General features: G+C 36.3%; 2 protein-coding genes across 4 annotated transcripts in view; one reads left to right on the top strand and one right to left on the bottom strand.

Moving 5' to 3' along the window:
* The window catches only part of DNAH7 (dynein axonemal heavy chain 7), a 344,809-nt gene extending 338,089 nt beyond the window's left edge, over positions 1 to 6,720 (top strand). The window contains exons 64-65 of the mRNA XM_017538741.2: positions 3,998 to 4,101; positions 6,300 to 6,720. Of these exons, the coding sequence (XP_017394230.1) occupies positions 3,998 to 4,101; positions 6,300 to 6,506 (311 nt within the window). The 3' untranslated portion in view covers positions 6,507 to 6,720. The remainder of the gene's footprint in view (positions 1 to 3,997; positions 4,102 to 6,299) is intronic.
* A 6-nt stretch (positions 6,721 to 6,726) lies between these two features.
* SLC39A10 (solute carrier family 39 member 10) overlaps positions 6,727 to 21,626 on the bottom strand; it is a 171,505-nt gene continuing 156,605 nt past the window's right edge. Inside the window, exons 9-10 of one of the 3 annotated variants that reach the window (XM_017538747.2) lie at positions 12,993 to 13,183; positions 6,727 to 9,560 (exon numbers count right to left, since the gene is read on the bottom strand). In XM_017538747.2, coding sequence (XP_017394236.1) covers positions 9,402 to 9,560; positions 12,993 to 13,183 — 350 coding nt within the window. In that variant the 3' untranslated portion in view covers positions 6,727 to 9,401. The remainder of the gene's footprint in view (positions 9,561 to 12,992; positions 13,184 to 21,626) is intronic. The other 2 variants (XM_037742088.1, XM_037742089.1) reach the window with 2 other exon arrangements.

Here is a 21,626-nt window from a genome sequence, read left to right as displayed (position 1 = left end):
CACTCTGAAGCAATCCCACTACTATTCCTGGGGATATTTGCTTTCCTCCTCTCACAACAACCACTTATGCCCTCTTTGCCCTTCCTTCTGTCCCCACATCTGCCCTTATTTTTCATGGAAAAAATTAAAAGCCATCTGAAGAGAGTTTTTAGCACCACTGACTCCATACATTTGTCAACATCTGCACCCTCGAGGAATCCAGATTTCATTTTCTTTTTCCTTCTCAAGGGCTTTGGTCCTTTAATTGTGCCCTCTCTTTCCGGAACAAATGATTGTTCTCTCATTACTAGATAATTCCTGTCGACCCACAACATGCTCTAGAATCTCTCATCTTAAATCAACCATTTCAATTGTCTTTTTACATCCCCCTCAGCTACTGTCCCTGTCTCCACTCACCATTATAGCAGAATTTCTCAAAAGAATTGTCTTTACATGCTGTCTGCAGGTTCTCACTTCCTACTTCTTATCTACCTTTCATCTTTCCAGAGACATACTGCTCTCTTGTTTCCAGGACATCACCCTCTCCTGGTTTTCCTTACCTCACTGGCCACATTCATGCTGCTTGAGTGGCTTAGGCTCCCCTAATACTAGTTTCCACGGACTCAGTCCTGGGACTATTTCTCTTTTCTGACAGCATCCTATCCCCGAGTGACCTTATTATTTTTTGTATCTTCTTTGCTTATGTCCTCCAAATGTAAATCTCTGAATCTCCAATCTAGATCTTTCCTCTAAGATCTAGACCTCCATATCCAATTGACAACCTGAAATCTCCACTTTGGTGTCTCCTGAATATGTAAAATGAGTAATTTATTAAATGGCACCACCATCTAGCCAGAAACCCAGGAATTCTTCATTCTTCTCCTCCCTGATCTGTTCCTATCAAGGGCAGTTGCTCACCTACAATCCTACTGCCACCATCCTGGTTTTTTTTGAGACAGGGTCTCACTCTGTCACCCAGGCTACAGTACAGTGGTACTATCTTGGCTTACTGCAGCCTTGACCTCCTGGCCCAAAGTGATCCTCCCACTCAGCCTCCTGAGTAGCTGGGACCAGAGGCATGCACCACCATGCCCAGCTAGATTTTTCATTTTTTGTATAGACTGGGTCTTCCTGTGTTGCCCAGGCTCATCTCAGACTCCCAAGCTCAAGGAATCCACTCACCTTGGCCCCCCAAAGTGCTGGGATTACAGGCGTCAGCCACCACACCTGGCCCCACCACCATTTTTATCTTGCCATCTGCTCTAGCCTTTATCCTGTCTCTGTAATTACCCATTAATTGCCCATTAATTTGTACAGAAGCCACAGAATTAAAAAAAAAAAATGAAAACATATCAGCCTTTGGTCTCCAATGAAAATCCAGACAACTAAATAAGTTAATAGTGTCATTTTTCCCCTTGTGGTTTGAATAAAATCCAGACCCCTTACGGTGACAGTGAGGCCCGGCATGTTCTAGCTGCTGCCCACCCATACAGTCTCATCCTGTGCCACTATGCTCAGGTCACACTAACCTCCTGACGGTTTCTAGAATGGCTCATGTTCTTTTCTCTTTGGGATCTTTGTTCCTAAGCCCAGACTCAGCATGGTGTACACTTCTCAATCTTCTGGTCTCAGCTTAAATTACTGGTCATTAGCAAGAACTTCTATGAGCTTCCATCTGTTGGAGCTGCCTATTTCACCTTACTCCTGTCTTGCAACTCTGCTTATTAATTTCAAAACATCAGTTAGACTGTAATTATCTTATGTGTTTCTTTATTATCTCTCTCCCTCAGGATATACAGATACTAGGAGACCGGTGACCTTGTTTGTCTGCACCATTCTTTCCTGAGTGCCTCTCAGTATCTAGCACATAAAGGGCCCTCAAATAGTACTGCGGAAATTCCAAAAATTATGCTACTGGAATCCACTAAAAATTTGTGGACTCTAACCCAACCTTTAAAAGATACCTTTTATTCCCGTCTCTAATACTTAAACAGTTATTGCAGAAACACATTTAAGAACAACAGATGCAAGGAATAATGAATCATTGGGACATATGATATCTTAAAAATCATATTTTTCAGCCACAGATGCTTAACTTACCATTATTCTGATCATTTGTTCAAAATCCCTTTATCTTAACATACTCAGATGAAACTTTATCCGACTGGAGGCTTTTAAAATAAATAAATAAAACAAATACAGAAGGAAATTTAACAACCTTCTGCTAAGTTGTTTATTATTTCCTTAATAATATAAGCTTTAACAAAATTTTTTTCCATACAGCTCACTATGATATGTCATAAAAGACACTAATAAATATGAGTTTGAGCCCCTACCCTCATAAAATTAAAAGTATAGGCTGGGCCTGGTGGCTCACATCTGTAATCCCAGCACTTTGTGAGGTCGACACAGGCAGACCACAAGGTCAGGAGTTTGAGACCAGCCCGAGCAACATGGTGAAAGCCTCTCTCTACCAAAAATACAAAAATTAGCTGGGTGTGCTGGCATGCACCTGTAATCTCAGCTACCTAGGCAGCTGAGGCAGGAGAATCGCTTGAACCCAGGAGGCGGAGGTTGCAGTGAGCCAAGATCACGCTACTGCACTCCAGCCTGGGTGACAGAGCAAGACTCTATCTCAAAAAAAAAAAATAATAATTTTTTTTTAGTTAGATAAATTTAGCAACATTTAAATAATTTCATTCAAATTTGGCAATGGAGCAAAGAAATATTTAAGTTGGGTAAAAGCAAATCAAGGAAATGGCAGGGATACTTACTGTGGGGCTGCTCTGTGCCACTGTGGGGATCCAGACTGCCCAGTCCTTTACACTGAGTCCTCACAATACCCCTCCCTAGGGCTCAGATACTACTATTATCACCATTAGAGAAGGTGGAAACTAAGGCTCAGGGGGATTAAGTAACTTGCTGAAGGTCTCACAGCTAGTAATTGACCAAGTTGAGATTCAGACCAGGCCATCTGGCTTTCATGCTTAGCTGCTTTCTCTATGGCCTACTACTGAGTATTTTGGTAGAAGTTTGAAAACATCACATTTCTCAAGGAAAGTTTTCTTAAAGGAGTTATAGTTAATTCTTAAGTATTTAATTCAGATGCAAGAATTTTTTTTCTAATTCTTATCATTGTAAAAGGCAGAAAGTGGCATTTGGTTTGAAGTTTTAGCAGCACTGATGTTTCTTTCAGGGTTATATTTTTTTGTTGTTGTTGTTGCCATTGTTTTGAGACAGAGTCTTGCTCTGTCACCCAGGCTAGAGTGCAATGGTGTGATCTCGGCTCACTGCAACCTCCACCTCCCGGGTTCAAGCAATTCTCTTGCCTCTGCCTCCCAAGTGGCTGGGTTTACACTGTGCCTGGCTAATTTTTATATTTTTAGTAGAGAGGGGTTTCACCATGTTGGCCAGGCTGGTCTCAAACTCCTGACCTTGTGATCCGCCCGCCTCAGCCTTCCAAAGTGCTGAGATTACAGGCATGAGCCACAATGCCAGCCTATACTTTTAATTTTATGAGGGCAGGGGCTAAGGAGAGCTCTTGGCAGTAAGAATAAATTCTAAAAGGGGAGGAGCAATTTAATTCTATGACTTTAGAGATCTATAGAAGGGTACTTTGCTCATATGCTGCCTACAAGACATTGGATCCCTATTACATTAAGAACTGTTTTTTTCCCCCGATTTCATAGCTTCTGAAAACATAGTATAATCATTGACCAATTAAAAATATAAATTTGATAATGTTCACAAACACTGAGAACTTCCCATAGACTCGTTTAAAATGTCTTTCCTCCTTTGTCTTCCATGCCTGTCTTTACTGTTGCATTATTTCACTAGGGAAACTTTAAATGTTCTTGAAATATGGATGTTAAAACACCCATGAGATTGCCTTCATTGGAAAACAAGTCTTAGGCTACAAATCTATCACCTGCATAGTACTTACATGTAGAAATTTCAGATTCAGAACTCAAATGAAAATGTGTAATATGTTATATTAACATGTTTCTTTTATATTTAGGTGTTTTCATTCATGGATTATTTCTGGATGGAGCTTCCTGGAATAGAAAGATCAAAAAACTTGCAGAATCGCATCCCAAAATTCTTTATGATACAGTGCCTGTGGTTAGTAAATTCTAATGATATATACATGTGGAATTATTTTATAAATATTTTCTATGTTATATATAAAGTAGACCCCATCTTGTGTGCATATGTGTATACGTGTGTGTGTGTGTGTGTATATATATATATATATAAGCACACACATATAGAATCAATTCTTGTTATTCATGGTAATTATATTCTATAAAGTTGTTTCCAAAATTGAATTAGCAAATACTGAACCACTGATCCTGGGAAAATACAAGGTTCTTTCTTTGGTCACGTTTTTGTTAGCTGATCAATAAAGAACCTTGTTTTATTTCTGTTTAAAGACACATTATTTAATATACAATGTTGAGTCATTTTAACAACTCACAGTCAAAATGCTATGAGTTTCGTTGAGGCATAAGCTAATATTTTTTCTATGAGGCACATCAGCCTTCTTGCACTTAGAAACATTAGACAGCACTGCATTACACTTAGAGGCCATTTTAAACAGTGAAATCACCAACAAAAACACAAAAATGTGAAAAACCTGGAACTATGTGGACCACGAAAAGGACACTTGTTTACGGTCATGAGAGCTGAAACGAGAAAGCAGAGCCTCACCTGGTTCAACCTGAGCTGGGAACGTGTGATGGATAACATCTTTGATGCTCTGGGAATGTCCACCAAAGAGCACAACAGTGCTGCCAACTGACTTTAGGATTAGAAATAAACTTTGGTGAGTAGGCAAATTTGGAAATGTGGAATCCACAAATAGTGAGGTCAATTGTAAACAGACACACACACATGTTCATTATATTTTTTATACTTTTTAAAAGATTATGAAAACCATCCATTTAAAAAGCTACATTTCCTAGGCACCTATCTCCAGCATTGCCAGATTGAGCTTTATAAAATATAATTGTTTCCATCTATAACAGCATCATAAATAGCTTAAGATATTTTTTACCACAATTTGAAGGGTAGGTCTGGGATGATGTGACAAGATATAAGCAGTGGAATTTATGTGAGTTCTATTTGCTGGATTCTCAAAGCAGCTCAAAGACAGGTAAAAAAGGCCTTCAGAGCAGCTGTAACAATCAGTGAGGGATCAACTGACAGCCAATTTGCGAGAAATCTTCATATATTTTTAAATACTGTGGGCACAAAAGTTTAAAATACAAGACCCAAATTGAAAGTTGCAACGACAAATAAATGTTTGCAATTTCAGGAGTTGATCGAAATTTAGTTTCTTTATTTCACATGGAAACTTACGTAACTTGCAGTGTGTACAAGAAGAAATTTATTTCTAAATGGATAATGATTCTCCTGAATAAGGAGCTAGTTAGAAATAAAAATTCTCATCCTCTGGGGTTGAAATGAAATACATCCGAGTTAAGAAGAGTGCTTTGAGTCTTACATTGTAGGTAATATTTGCAAAACTGCCTTGTGGATCCCCTTTTTGAAAGTTTGGACTCCACAATTAAGTGGGAGAAATGGAGAAACTCACATCCTCTTAAGTTCCTTCAACAATCTGTGTTTTGACCTAAGAAACCTAAAAGAGGGGTCTGAACATTGGAGTCCTATCATCTCGAGAATTGCTATTCTACTCCTGAAAAAGAAACTGAATTAAATTATCTTTATGATCATAGTTTGTTCTTACCGTTGCATTCAAAGATCAAATTGCCCCAAAACCTCCTTTTTAAGGTTGGTGAGGTTCAACAATAAATTGTAGGAACTTAGTTAATGACTAAAAAGAATGGGGGATAGAATGGTTATAAAGGAATGCAATTATATTTTAAACAGCATAATATATAATCTCCTTTAAAATAGTCTCCTGAAGTGGGAAGGTTCTCTAGTTATACAGTTGTTGATAAAAATCCCTTCACTATTTGTGGGGACTGTCTTTCAATTAATATAAAGGCACACGATTCTGAGTATCAGTGGTGGCAATCTGGATTTTATTATTGTAAGCACGAAAAGTCATTTCCCAGGTAAGTGTGGCTGAGAGGTGAATAGTTGGAAAATATGCTTTTAGAGTAGGTGAAAACTATTTTTTCTAAGAGTTCTATAAAATGTTTTGAGCACACAGCACTGCTGGTGAAAATAAAATCTATTTGAGCCACAGAAATTTGGAAACATAACTAACCTTACTCTGAGAATATGATAGTAGGCTCAAACACATGTACATGTAACAGCCTTGATTTATGGAGGTGTTATGTACTTTCTTCCAGATGTGGCTAAAGCCCTGTAAGAGGGCAGATATACCAAACCGGCCAAGTTATGTTGCTCCATTGTATAAGACAAGTGAGCGGAGAGGAACCTTATCCACTACTGGCCATTCCACGAATTTTGTGATTGCCATGACTCTTCCCTCTGACCAACCCAAGGAGCACTGGATTGGACGAGGTGTAGCACTGTTATGTCAGCTTAATTCATAACCAGAAGATGTCACTTCTTTGTTCCTGTTTCTTGTTGGATGGCTGAATAGAAAGCATATTTTACTACTAAAGCTTTTTTTTTTTTTTTTTTTTTTTGGTTTAAATACATTTGACTAAAGCTATACCTAATTATGAATTTACTTATGCAAATACAGATTAATATGATTCATACTTCAATGTAAGGAAATGCTCTGAAATAAAAACTAAAAACACATTGGCGTATTTGCTCTCTTTGAATAACTTTATTTTGGAGGAGTTCCATAAGCATTAGGAACATACATAAAATGACACATCACTGTTGACAATGAAAAAAAACCAGCATTTGATAATTTCCAGCTTTTTAAGTTAAAAAAAAAAAATGATTGATTCAGTTACAACAAAACAAAAGTTGTTTAGATATTTTAGCAAGAATCACCTTGCAGGACCATAATCACATTTAAGCCACTGACTTATTGTTAATGGAAAAAATTCACACTGCATCTAGTTACTAAAGTATTTCTAAGCATAATCACAGCTGATTGGATGCAATGTGATATATATACCAAAATTCATATGGATGTCACACAGTGACAGCATTGTACAAGTAACATTAATGACCTCCAACAAACACATTTTAAATTAGACTCGTCAAGCTAAAAGGAATGTTGGAGCCAACAGAAATGTAGTGGAATTCAGATTGTCTAGTAAGACTTGAAACTATACATCAGAATGATGTGAAAACTAAATACTGGTGGAACTCTAACAAACAAAATACTAGCAGCAACTGTTACAGCCCTCTTAAGATTTTTAAAATCTAGCAAATAAAGATAATATGACTTTTGAGAGAATATAAAACTTTACATACTTCAGCATAACCCACTTGCATAATCAGGCATTTAAAACTGGGAGTATATTCCAGCTGTTGCTTTTATAAAAGTTTTTAATGAAGGAGATTTAATGCTGGAATGCAGAATACTCCCTGGGTATAAAAACCCAAAAATGAACTATAAATATATCCTGGTTCAGAAATCAAGATATATTAATCACTTGAAGTTGGCAGTACTAAATAAAATATCAGCACCTTTTAGCTAGGTTGCTTGAAGGGCCAAGCAATGAGATGAGGACTGTCCTAATTCAGTGCCCAATGCTGAAAATAATCTATGTATAAAACTCTTACTTATTATAAGGAGGCCATACAGAAAGTCAGAAATAACTTTTCAAATTTAAGCATAAATTAAAGAAATAACACCTAAGCTCCCTTACTTATAGCATACAGAAGAAACACTGGCAATAATCTATAAATACCTGGATGCATGTGCTGCTCTTGAAGTTTTGTTTTAAAGTTCACAGAGTAAGAGGAAAAGAACTGGAGGAAAGAGGAGGACTAAATGATAACATTTTAGATGGAATGGAAAAGAGTTTGGCGCTTATATATTTGAACAGTAAGATTGTTACAGCAGCTACACTGGTTGCCAAGCAGATTAAAACAAAGCTAGCTGCACGTAGTTCAAATACAGTTTACCTGGCATAAATGAAGACCATGTGGCATAGGATGTAAACAGAAAGCTACATGCATATGACTAGTAATACAAATTATTAAGTCAAAATTCAGGATAAACATGGCTTGCACTTCTCACAAATCATTCGCAATTATGGTAGGAGAATAGGGCACCTAAAAAAGAGACTAATCCCTATCAGGCACCAACAGCATATCTTGGCACAAGATGATCAAGTGTTTCAGCTGAGTAATTTAAACGTATCTTCCAAGTCATTTGAGTACCATGACAGCCATGGCAATAATGGAGTTTATCCTAGTAACTCTTCTAAATTGACACTTCATATATAGATTACACACATGGTAAACTTGGATTTTCTGCTTTACAACCCTTGCAGCCAGCCACAGCATGTGCTCTTGGTTCCAATGCCAAACTGGTAAAGCAATGTGAACATTCAGAACTTACATTTCCCAATTAACTAGTTGGAACTGTTAAAGTAGGAAAATCAACAATTTAAAGCACATTTGATTCATTTCTTTGATATTTTCTAGAGGGTTACAATTTTTAAAAAAGAACATTGACCACATGCTCTAAACCCTCACCCCCCTCCTCAAAAAAAAAAAAAAAAAAAAAAAAAAAAAAAAAAAAAAAAAAAAAAAAAAAAAAAAAAAAAAAATTAAACAAAAACAGACCATCCCAACACCAAGTATTGTAACAACACAAAGAACCATTATGAATCTTTCATTAAACTGAAGCTCACACAAACATACAATCACAAATTTCAGTAGTTTAGGCTGCAGGTTTAAACACTATGCAAATATATACAAAAATAGTAACTCTAGATTCAAGAATAAGGGCTTCTCCCAATGCTAAATTCATACTCTAATGCAGCCCGAGCTTTCCTCTAGTTCCTATGTCTACTTTATGCAGTTTCAAAGTTGTGTCAAGTTGATCCCTATCACCACATGTATATATGTAGCTGAATTAAAGAGCACTACGATTCATTCTTAAAACACACAAAAATGTCTCCCCAAAGTCCATTTAAAATATTTTTAAAGTTTAAATGATTTTTTTTTTTGGTTCAATCTCTATTTCTGCATAGCCACAGAAGTTTCTACTAATAAAGAGACTACTTTAGTGTTTTATATGATTATTTTGTGAAAACTCTTAAACATATCAACACTGGTTCATGGAGTCCCATATTCTCCTCTCTTTATCACAAGCTTCATATTTTTTAAAGGACCCCTACATGCAGGGAAAACAGTACTGAGCACCAGCCTTTTGTGGTTAGGCTCAAATCTATGGAACTTGTAAGTAGTGCAAGCCACTGACTTTCCTTTGAGCTATGTGCATACAGTACAAGGAACAGATGCAAAGCTGCATGGTAACATTCTCGTAATCATGTGATTACTGGGAAAGGTCAAAACTGGATGTCAAACACAATTTTGTCTTCATAGAGGGCAATCACCAGCATAATGGCAAATCCAAAGAGTAATCCTAAATTTTGAAGAATGAATTGCCCCACAGGACAAAAGCCATGTTCTTCATTGTCACCATCACCATGCAACATTTCTGGAAGCTAAAAACACAAATCTTCACTTTAAATTTGTATAATACTTCCACTCAAAACAATTTTTAAAAACATTTTTCCTACTTAAGAAAATGACTAAAATGTAATTATTATTTTACTGAACACATGCTATATATTGTGTTCAATAATTATAAATATATTTATAAATAAAATTATTTTATTGAACACAGATATATTTTAGTCAAATACTGAAGAAATTTTATGCTTTCGCTAGTCATTAAGTCAACACCAACTCTGTTCCTTCCTCATCATTCCCCAAAACAAACACTTAAAATATATACATTAGTCATTTTTCAAACAGTTACCAATCCAGTGACCTTATCGATTCTGACATTTTACTTTATGCTAAAATATAAAACAACTTATTGCCATTAAAACACTAAAAAAAAAAAATCACCACAATTCCCACATCTACTAATATATCTTAAACTCACTAAGAAAGGCTCTTTTGGGAAATATCTAATTAAAAATGGTATCACTTCTTCACTGTTTTCCACTTGAAATTCTCATTGCCACTGCACATGACAGCAGAGAAATATTTGGTGACAAATCCAAATTGGCATCTCTATGCCCTTAGCCATTGCTTTCCTTCCAATAACACACACAGCGAACAGCCTAGCAAAGCTATCTGGCATAACTAGCACCAAGTCATGCACAGTGCCCCCATAGTGTACTCTATTCTCTTAATATTGATAAAATTTCAAAAATCAGAAAATCGTCATATCTTTGAAGGCATAGTGCTTTTAAACGTTTATATACTTAATTTCCAAAGCATATCACATACTATTACATCTAATAATCTGTAGATTCACAATATAAAAATTAAATTCCTTTAACTTGTCTAATTAAATAAGATTTGTGGAAGAAATACATTGCATCATTATAGACATAAATTCTTTCCACCCAAACCTTATCAAAATTGTGAAAGAATTGCTACTTCTAACTTTTACTTTCACTTTTCTGCAAACATAATTCAAATTTGCAATCAGTATCTACAGAGAGATGACACTGAAATGCTACTCTCTTGGACACTATGTTGTGCTCCAAAATAGTATCTTGGTGCTTCGGGTTTATAGGGAGGAGAAAATATAGTGTTAAGTCATGTATCTTAATTCATACTTCTGTCTAGGAAGAAACATCATTATTTGTTATTAAATAATGGGTACAATTAATCAAACCACCATGCTCTGACAGTGCTACAGTATATTTAGCAATCTCCTGAAGGTCATATTTAAGAACTACAGCATGGAGGGAGGAGTTATTAAACTTACCTCTTCTGATGAAGTAACAAGATGAAACCATGTTAAAACTGAGATGAACACTCAGGGATATTGGGTCTTTAGACTTATGAATTTGAGCTGCTTATTTAATTGGTGTAATTTGCTACATATTAGTACTATATTCATACAGATTTTTTATCAACCATTACAGATTTCACAAACAGTGGCATGGTAAACAGATTATTATGCCTTTTTTGCAAATCTGAATATGACTCTAATATTTGCGTAGATGTAATTTGGTACCTTTCCCCCTAATTCTAACACTAGTTTTTATATATGGTTTATTTGACAAAAGAAGTTCTGGCAGAAAAGTCAGGGGGAAAACCTGATTAAGTTTTGGCTCAAAAAAAAAAAAGGAAAATTTAAAAATAAACAATGGGCAGGACATGGTGGCTTACACCTATAATCTGAGCACTTTGGAATGCTGAGTCTAGAGCATGGCTTGAGGCCAGGCATTCAAGACCAGCCTGGGTAACATAGTCAGACTCCATTTCTACAAAAACTTAAAAAAAAAAAAAAAAATTAGCTAGGTATGGTGGTGTGCACATGTGGTCCCAGCTACTCAGGCAGTAGAGGCAGGAGGATTACTTGAGCCTGGGGAGTCGAGGCTGCAGTGAGCCACGACCACACCATTGCACTCCTGCCGGGGTAACAGAGTGAGACCCTGTCTCAAAAAATAACCCAAAACCAAACCAAACAAACCAATGAAAATTTCCTAAAAGAGAGCAGCAATAGGGTGATAGCTAAAGGGGAAGTTGGAACTAAGAGACGTCCCCCACCTTTTTAAGAAGGGAGAAGTAATGTGAGGTTTATAGGCTAACAGAAATAATCCAGCAGAAAGGGGGAAATGGTATGGGAAAGAGAGGGGAGAAATTAAGGGAGTTCAGAGGGGATAAGTTCTAGGGAGCGGTCTGCAGGAGCACCAGCTGCTAGGAAGTTTCCTTTTAGTAACAGAAAAGAAGGTAAATGGGCATAGATACAGCAAGGTAAGCAGAAGTGATGATGAGAACTTGTGGATTAACGGCTCCATGAAATCAGAAGCAAGGTTATCAGTTGAGGGTGAGAATAGGAAATGAAATACTAAAAGTCAGCAGGGAAGATGACTACTTTTAGGTAACTTTGTAAACTAAAAGAAGAAATAATTATTTACCTTTTCAAAACCTTCTATAACAAACAGGCATTAATTTTGTGATTAAAAATTTAGGCTGGGCCGGGTATGGTGGCTCATACTTGTAATCCCAAGCACTTTGAGAGGCTGAGGCAGTAGGAATGCTTGAGCCCAGGAGTTTGAGACCAGCCTGGGCAATATAGCAAGACCCTATTTCTACAACAAAAAAAATGTAAAAAAAAAATATATATATTTTTGCTGGCTATGGTGGCAGGTATGTGTAAGTAGTCCTAGCTACTCAGGGGCTGAGGCAGGAGTATCACTTGAGCCCAGGTGGTCAAGGCTGCAGTGAGCCATGTTCATAGCACTGCACTCCAGTCTGGGCAACAGAGCAAGACCCTATTTCAAAAAATAAACAAACAAAAACTAAGCTTCATAATTCTGAAGTAAGACTGTTATGATCTTATCAGAAAAAGAAAATGTGATATCTAGTCAAAAACAAACTAACAAAAAAATCCCTAATTGCTAGTTCTGTAAATACACTGTCTAACGTATTTGGGGTATTAAAGTAAAATCAAAATAAAACAAATTGTTAGCATTTACATTTAACTTTAAGCTAAATTTAGTAATAAATTATATAAACCTTATGGAATATATACCACTTCCTACAAAAGACTGGCTTACCTAACAGGAATAGTATTTCTCTCCTGTTTGCCATAAAACAAGCTCACAAACTTATTTGGCTAACAAAAATAAAACACGTCTACCCCCATATTACAACATCTTCAAAGTAGTATAATAATTCTGTAATTAAAACTCTATTACTAATGATTAAATAGTAACATAATTTTTAGCAACTCAACTGGTTTCCATAAAAGGAAACCTCCTACTTAAATGTCTTTCCTTAAGAGTTACTTAGGGTATTATGTCTTTAAAATGAGTTACATTTTTAAAAACAGTGACTTCAAACCACTTGCAAGGATTTATTTCATTTGCAGGTTTAGTACCACAAAAAAATACAAAATATCTTACCATATCCACCAAGGCTACATAGAGGAACATGCCTGCAGTGATTGCAAAGATCCAAAGTGTGATGTTATTGGCATACTGACCAACAGCTGTGCCTATGAGCATGCCTATGTAAGCCATCATGGCAGAGAGGAGATTGTATACAATGGCTTGCTTTACAGTCATGCCTGCTTTAAGAAGAACTGCAAAATCACCTGCAATTAAACAATGGGAATGTTTTTAAACCACAGGATTTAAAACACAAACCTGAATGCAGAAAACCAATGAAATTAGCATTAAAAAGATACACACTTTTAATAAAAATATTTTATCGCATAAAATTTTTTTTTACTTATTAAACCATAATGCATGCAAAAACGTGGATGAATCTCAAAGGCATGATACTGAAAGACCACCATCAGAAAGGTTATATATCTATCCTGAAACAGACAAAACTGTAATAATCCCCAAAATCCTAAAAATGTAGTAAGAATAAAGAGCTCTCCACACCACTTTTTTATGCCTCCACAATGATGCACATAATGTCTAGCTGAGGCTCGGAAGAACATCAACAATGCTGAAAATAGAGTAAAACACCAGGTTCTTATTAAGCCATGATCCAAAGTCTGTTTCTAACTGTGATGATGAAGAATGGAGACACTGGTGACTGTGAAATCAACCATGATCACAGAGCTGATGTAAAACAAAAACTCACAGGGGGGAAAATCCTGAAATTCTATTTCTAAGGATCCTCAATGGATTCTCCTCCCACCACCCTCTCCCTCCAAAAAAAGAAGAAAGGCACTTTTCTTTTCATCTATCTAAAGTTGGAACATTATCTGCAAGCTTGACTACAGCCTGTGGAAAAAAATTAAGTTGGATCATCAGAGAAAAAAAATTACTGCTCAGAGAGGTGTCAGTAGAAGGGCAAAATGATGCTAAAGATAATAGTCTTGAAGCGAATGAGTCAAAAGCAATAGCTTATTCCACCTTGAAGAAGTATAAAAGAAAAATACCCATTAGCTTTACTTACTATAATAATTTTAGTTACTACATGAACAAGTATCAAATCAATTATTGAACACTCAGCATATGCAAGGTGCTATACAGAACATTGGCTTCTTTCCCTTAAGAAAGAATCTTAACAGCTACATATCTAAAAATACAAGATCTGTTCTTCCATTACCTCTCATGGTTACAAGATCATAGTCTATAACAGATAAAAAGCAGTTAACAATAAAGAAATTACTGCAAGGTATCATTCATTTTTCCACCTTCCAACAAACTGCTGCAAACTAAACACTGCAGCATTATTTGGGAAAGTTAGATAACGTACCTAATGAGATTATCTACCAATGGTTTCTAAGTTACCATTGTCCAGTTTTCATCTAATGCTATTCTCCTTATATCTTTTCTCCTCTGACCCTAAATACTTTAATTCTCCTGCCAAGACCTGGATTTAATATCAGTTTTTCTATCTTCTTGCTCCTGGAGTTTTGTTTAACTTTCTCCAGTCTTTCTCAGCTTTTTCTCTGTGAAAAGAGCTCCCTAACTTCCCTAACAAATTTCTACTCCTTGTTTTCAATAATTCACCCACCAACTGTGCTGAAGAGGCACTTTCATTTAACATGTTACATAATACAAACTGAGACTACAGAAGTGTCTTTTAGGTTACAAAATGCATTGCTTCCTTTTATAAATTAATAATGCAGTATTTTGTACAGTGCCATGGGTACGAAATACATCAACTTTGTTGCCTTCTCTAATATTATCGAATAGCAAGATAGTTCATTTCTGAGTAACAACCAAATAGCATGAATTAACTAATCAAGATTCAAGGCAAACTATTTTCATTTAATATTTTTAAAAATTATGGTATAATTACACAATTCTAACAAATGTACACTTCTATGAATTTTGACAAACACATAATATCATAAAACCACAAACACCATCAAGCTCTAGAACTGTTTCATTACCCTTCCAAAAATTTTTCAGGCCACTCGCCCTTAGGCAACCAACAATCTGCTTTCTGTTCCTATGATTTGGCCTTTACCAGAACATCATCTAAATGGAAGCACACAATATGTAGTCTTTTAAGTTTAGATTTTGTTCATTTAGAATAATGCATTTAAGACCCATTTATGTTACTGTGTATATCAGAAAACTACTTTTTATTGCTCAGTAATAGTCAATAGATGAACCATAGTTTATCTATCTTCACCAGCCAAGAACATTTAGGTTGTTTACAGTTTTTTGCAATTATGAAGAAAGCCACTGCACACATTCATAAACAGGCTTTTGTGTCAATAAAAGTTTTCATTTCTCTTGGCCAGATACCTATTAAGTGGGATCACTGGGCCATACAGTTAAGCATATTTCTAACTTCATAAGAAACTGCATCCCCACCAGCAATGTATAGGAGCTGCAGCTGTTCCACATCCTTGCTAGTCCGTAATTTGAAATCCAGTATCTGAAATCTCATCTGTATAACTTCTTCAGTGAAATGTTTGTTCAAGTCTTGTGTCTATTTTATTTTGTTGGGTCATTTGTTTTCCTGATTGAATTGGGAGGTCTTTAAATATTCTGGTTCTAAAAGTCTTTTGTCAGATATTTCTTTTCCAAATATTTTATCCCAGTTTGTGGATTACCTTATTATTATTTTCTTAACTGTCTTTTGTGAAGAGTTTTTAATTTGTATGAAGTATATTTTATGACTTTTTTCCTTAATGGAGCATGCTCTTAGTGCTGTATCTAAAAACACTTTACCTAGCCCAAAGACACAGAGGTATTGTTTTCTATTTTTAGTGTCTCCATTTAGATTATCTATTTGGAGTTCATTTTTTTTTTCTATAGTAAGTTATGGGTCAAAGGTATTTTTCTTTCTTCCCTTTTTTTTTTTAATTGCAAGTAGATGTCCAATTGTTACAGCACCATTTGTTGAAAATAAATTGCCATATATGAGGACTCTGCTTTGCTCCATTGATTAATATGTCTACTCTTTCACCAATTCCAACTGTTTTGATTACTGTGACTTTATAGTATATCTTAAATCAACTTTGTTGTCTTTTTCCAAAATTCTACTGGCTATATAAGTTCCTTCCTCTTTCCATATAAAATTTTTAAAAAGCTTGTTCATCTCTGCAAAAAAGCCTGCCGAATTTTTTATTGAGAATGTACTGTGTCTCTTAAAAAAAAAAAAAAAGCATCTTAACAACAGTCTTCTGGTCCTTGAACCTGGTACAGCTCTTCATTTAAGTCTCCTTTGGTTTCTTTTATTATTTATAGGTCTATGCATATGCTTTTAGATTTAAACTAAATATTACATGTTTTGATGCTATTATAAATAGAACTTTTTAAAATTTTAATTTTCAACTGCTGATTGCTAGTATATAGCAATACAAATGATTTTTGCATAATTGTCTTTGTATCAAGTGAATTATTTCATTTTAAAATCTTTGTTGTGGTCTTATCTCAGGTTATAAATTCTCAAAGGTATCTGCATATTTTTCCCTTTCTCCTCATTTCCCTTCTCAGTAAGAACCTGTATAAACATTTTTAAACTAAGTCAAAGGAACCATCACAGCAGGGATTTATACTAAACATGCAAATCTATTCATCTTTTGGCAAATCAATATTCTTTCCTCCCTGCTGACAAAGGATATCATTAGCACAATGAATGAGGTATGCCTGCCAAAGCTTTTAAACTAATCCAATGGTTTAGTTATGTTAACATCTGTTAACATCCACTAAGAGATTTTTTTAAAACATGTATATATTTTAAGGCTCTTTATTCTTGTCTTAAATGATGGTTTTAAACATGTTAAAATTCTACATAAATCTATACAATGAATGTTCAATTTTCCATGGACAATTTAACACATGAACATCTTATTTTAAATTTCGGTGTAATCCTTAATTCGTTTGGTAGGAAAGGAAAAATGTATAACACTATAACCTCTCTTTGAGTCTTATCACAGCTACATATTTTTTTTTCTTTTTCAACTTTTATTTTAGAAGCATGAGGTACATGTACAGGATTGTTACAGAGCTATATTATGTGATGCTGAGGTGTGGGTATGACTGAATTGGTCACCCTGGTGTACTACACAATAGTACCTAATAGGCAGTTTTCTAACCCTTGCCCCATGGCTATGTATTTAATCAAAATGTTATTTCCTTGAAGTTGAAACACATTACTCAACATCAAGACGACTGTTTGGGAAATTGTGATAAACCAAGATGGCAAAATGGAAGGTGATCCACTCATATTCCCACATCCATCCAGTCAAAAGCCTCTCTGTGCGAGTCTCAGAATTCAGATAGGAGTTTGTGAAACCCTGGTGGAATCCAACACCTGGGGCTGTTCTGAGAGTGCAACGATACCCAGGTGGTTGATCCATCCTGAGTTCAAACCTGGAAGCAGCTGTCTTCTGCCTGCCCTCAGGACAGTCCTCAACATTATGTCCCCTATAGATGGCCTTCTCCTACTACACAGGCTTTCATGTAAATTACTCAAGTGCTTAAACAGTTCCTTATTGAAGGAAGGTGGAAAAAAGTGAAGAGATACAACAAAGCAGTACTGTAACTTAAATTCAGCCACATACATTTGGCAAACACTGAAAAGACAGTAGTGACTTAATAATTCAGGCAGTTCAGCCATTGCCACACCAGAGAGCAAACACAAAATGAGATGTGAGTTTGCTATTTCCTCAAATGCTTTCAATTCTTCATGTCTCTTAAGAGTCAAACTCCCTGAGCTATATGTTATTCTATATTTCTAAGCATATGTTTTTACATATCACATTCCTAAATACAAACACAAAACACACATGCAGAAACTGCAGAGAGAAAAAAGGGTAAACAGAAAGAAGGTAATCATCCTTCATCTCTAAAACAACTTGTTTTCAGTTCTGTGTCTGAGTAAACATACCACTGCAGAAACAGCAATCAGTTAAGAAGCAGAACACAAGAACTTGTTGGAATTACTGACCAACTAAGGGTTAGTCTCCAATATATTGCAACATAATTTGAAAACATGTTTTTCTTCCTAGGGTCTGAGGTCAGTAGGGAAATCTCAGAATTGTTTTAAGAATTCATAATAAAAAATGTAACAAGGCAAAATAGATTTTAGATCAAATAAATTATCCTGAAATGTGACATACTATACTGCTTTGTCAACATTTTAACCTACAAAGTGGGAAGTGGACTTCTCCCTGGCTCTCTCTGCCATGCTTCTAACTCAACCTATAGAGAAAGGATTTTCCCTGTGCTTGGGAGTTCTGAAGGCTTGTATGCCTCTCTCCACATCCTGTTCCTCTGAGAGAGTATGAGTAGATGATATGATCGGAGTAGCGACACTAACCTGGGCCTATTGTACAAAAGTGCCCCTTGTTGTGCCTTAAGGCAAAAACTAGGCTCTACAATCATATTTTTGCTTCCTTTATTCATGGTTCATAGACCACTTCTTACCTTGTTGATAGAAACAAGGACCAGAGCCTTTTCTGTCACCTCCCAAAGAGGAAGCTGGGTCATTTTTTTATGCTGTTCCTTCCCTAGCAGCCTATCCAGCTAGAGTATGGTACAGTTTATGTCAATTTACATTAGGAAAAATGCACATTTTCTTAAATCCCATTCCTTTCCCTCTGGCAAACTGAATATACGCTGGCTTGATATTTCCTCTCATAGCAGTAGCAACATCTCAACCTCTGATTTGGGGGATAAAACAGGTAGACATCTGAGGTCTGAAGGACTCACTGGAGGGTCCTGCCTCAAGGGGAGTTCTCCATTCCAGTTTTTCACCAGAGCTCTGCATTGGGTATCAAGGGCTTACCTAGCCATTAATATATGTAATGCATTTGTTCTACATGTGGTTATCCCGTGTGTGTCACCGCTTCAATAAGAAATTGCAGAGAGAAAAAGTAGTAAGCAATAAGAAGGTAACCACCCTTAATCTCCAAAACAACTTGTTATCAATTCTGTGTCTCAGTGAATCCTTCAAGGTTAGGGCAATTCAATAAAACCACACTTAAACTTGAAGTAGGCTGACACTCCATTTATCAGGTAGTGGGTAGATGAGCAAGAAAGAAAGTTGGAAGCTTTTCTAGTATATTATGGATATGTACACATGATTATCCAAGTCTATTACTAAAAAAGTTTTTAAGTGGAAGATTATACATGAGGCAACATGTTACTCATATTTAAAAACTGATAGCCTTGAATTGTGGAGTTAGGCTAACAGCACTAACAGCATTATGTGATAGAGAAGAGTATAAGACATAGTATCTGTGCATTTAAAATTTACAGTTTAAGAAATAGGGGATCTAACAAGAAAATGTGTGAAGGATGCAGAGCAAGCAAACAATAAAATTTAGAGGAAACACTAATCCAAGGCATGAGGTAGAAGACAGTAATGAGGTTAAAGATTCTTAACATGATAAACTAGGAATAAAAGTATTTGGGCCAGCCATGCAGGAGAATGGTATAAAAAAGGAAACAGATTCAGGCACCCACATTACACATTTGGTGAACTGTGTTTAGTTAAAATGAAAAATATGTAGCAGGATGTACTGCAGGTAACACTATAAAAGTAAGTAGAGAGAAGAAGTGAAGGTCATTGAAAATGTGACTCATAGTTGGCTCAAGGCTGTAATCCCAGCACTTTGGGAGGTTGAGGCAGACCGATCACTTGAGCCCAGGAGTTCAAGACCAGCTTGGGCAACATGACAAAACCCTAACTGTCAAAAATACAAAAATTAGCTGGGCATGGTGGTGTGTGCCTATAGTCCCAGCTACTCAGGAGGCTGACGTGGGAGGATCATCTGAGCCCTGGAGGTCAAGGTTACATTGAGCCGTGATCACACCACTGCACTCTAGCCTGGACAACAGAGTGAGACCCTATTACAGAGAGAAAAAAAAGTGTGACTAATAAAATCTAGCTGGATTTTGTATGTCAGGAAAGCTACTGAAAGACTTTAATTACATAAGAACATCACACTTAAGCAGATATATCTGCCAATGACATACTACAACAGAATAAAACCAGGGATATAAAGACTATCCAAACTGTCTAAGCAAAACACCATAAAGGCAGTGATGACTTGGTCTGATTAAAGGATAATGGGACATGAACAAGAGATAAGATTATATGTCTGAAGTTGGCAAGGTAAATGAAACCATACAGAATCAAGCCCCAAGGAAGTAGCACCAAGTATGCACTAATATATTTTTTTCTGCTTTACATAAGAAATTATTGATTTTTCAAGAAAATTATATGACAAGTTCTATTCAAAAATGAGCAAATACTACACATCAAGGCAATTATGTACAAATGACAGACATTTCATAGCCAGGTGAGTTTTCAGAAAATTTAAATTAGAAAGCACATGAAGAAATCCCTTGCATATTCAAAAGGTGAAATTAGTATTTTTTCTTTCAAATTAATGCCATCTCCATTTCCTTCAGATATTTTTGGTGTAAATGCATATATGCATCTTACGCTACTGTTTTTTTAATTTATAGAAGAAGAAAACTAAAGCACTATTTCATGTGGAGAGAAATTAAATTGATAAATAAATACCAACTAAAATAAAAAAGAAATGCTTTACATCCATTACATTGGGAAAAGAAAAAGAGAAAATTAAGGCTGGGTGTGGTGACTAACACCTGTAATCCCAGCACTTTGGGAAGCTGAGAGAGGCAGATCACTTGGGGTCAGGAGTCCAAAACCAGTCTGGCTAACATGGCGAAACACTGTCTCTACTAAAAACACAACAATTAGGGCCAGGCATGGTGGCTTACGCCTGTAATCCCAGCACTTTGGGAGGCGGAGGGCAGATCACCTGAGGTCGGGAGTTCGAGACCAGTTTGATCAACATGGAGAAACCCCATGTCTACTAAAAATACAAAATTAGTCAGGCGTGGTAGGGCATGCCTATAATCCCAGCTACTTGGTGGCTGAGGCAGGAGAATCGCTTGAATCTAGGAGGCAGAGGTTTTGGTGAGCCAAGATCGTGCCATTGCACTCTAGCCTGGGCAACAATAGCAAAACTCTGTCTCAAAACAAACAAAAAACCAAAATACAAAATAAAAAAATTAGCCAGGTGTGGTGGTACATGCCTGTAGCCTCAGCTACTTGGGAGGCTGAGGCACAAGAATCATTTGAACCCAGAGGACGGAGGCTGTAGTGAGTTGAGATCAGGCCACTGCACTCCAGCCTGGGTGACAGAGCCAGACTCTGTCTCAAAGGGGGGAAAAAAACAGTAAGTTAATGCCAAGTGCTGGGAGGGCTGTGGCAACAGGAACTTTCAGGTATTGCTGTTCGGAAATCACACTGCTTTAGCATGCATACCTAGACCTGTGTCTCAGAGGGGTCGACAGGTACCAAGTCTAGAGATGTTCAATGCACTACTGTCTGTGAGGGGAGGAAATTAAATGCTGTGTCCAATAATAGGTGCTAATTATGTAAAATGTGGTGAAAGGATATTTCTGAGTACTGGGCAGAAGCAACACATTAAATTAACTCGTGGTAATCAGGATGGAGAGTTTTAAAAGATAATAAGTAACATAAGGTAAGAAACATAAGGGATGTATCAAAAGAGTGAAATGAAAGTGAGTAGGAAGTAACCCATTTCCTTTTAGAAAAAAAAAAAAAAAAAG

Source organism: Cebus imitator, unplaced genomic scaffold (assembly GCF_001604975.1).
Source record: "Cebus imitator isolate Cc_AM_T3 unplaced genomic scaffold, Cebus_imitator-1.0 Scaffold113, whole genome shotgun sequence".
Lineage (NCBI taxonomy): Eukaryota > Metazoa > Chordata > Mammalia > Primates > Cebidae > Cebus > Cebus imitator.
Note: the sequence above shows the minus strand (reverse complement) of the source record. Positions and strands in the feature narration are given on the sequence as shown.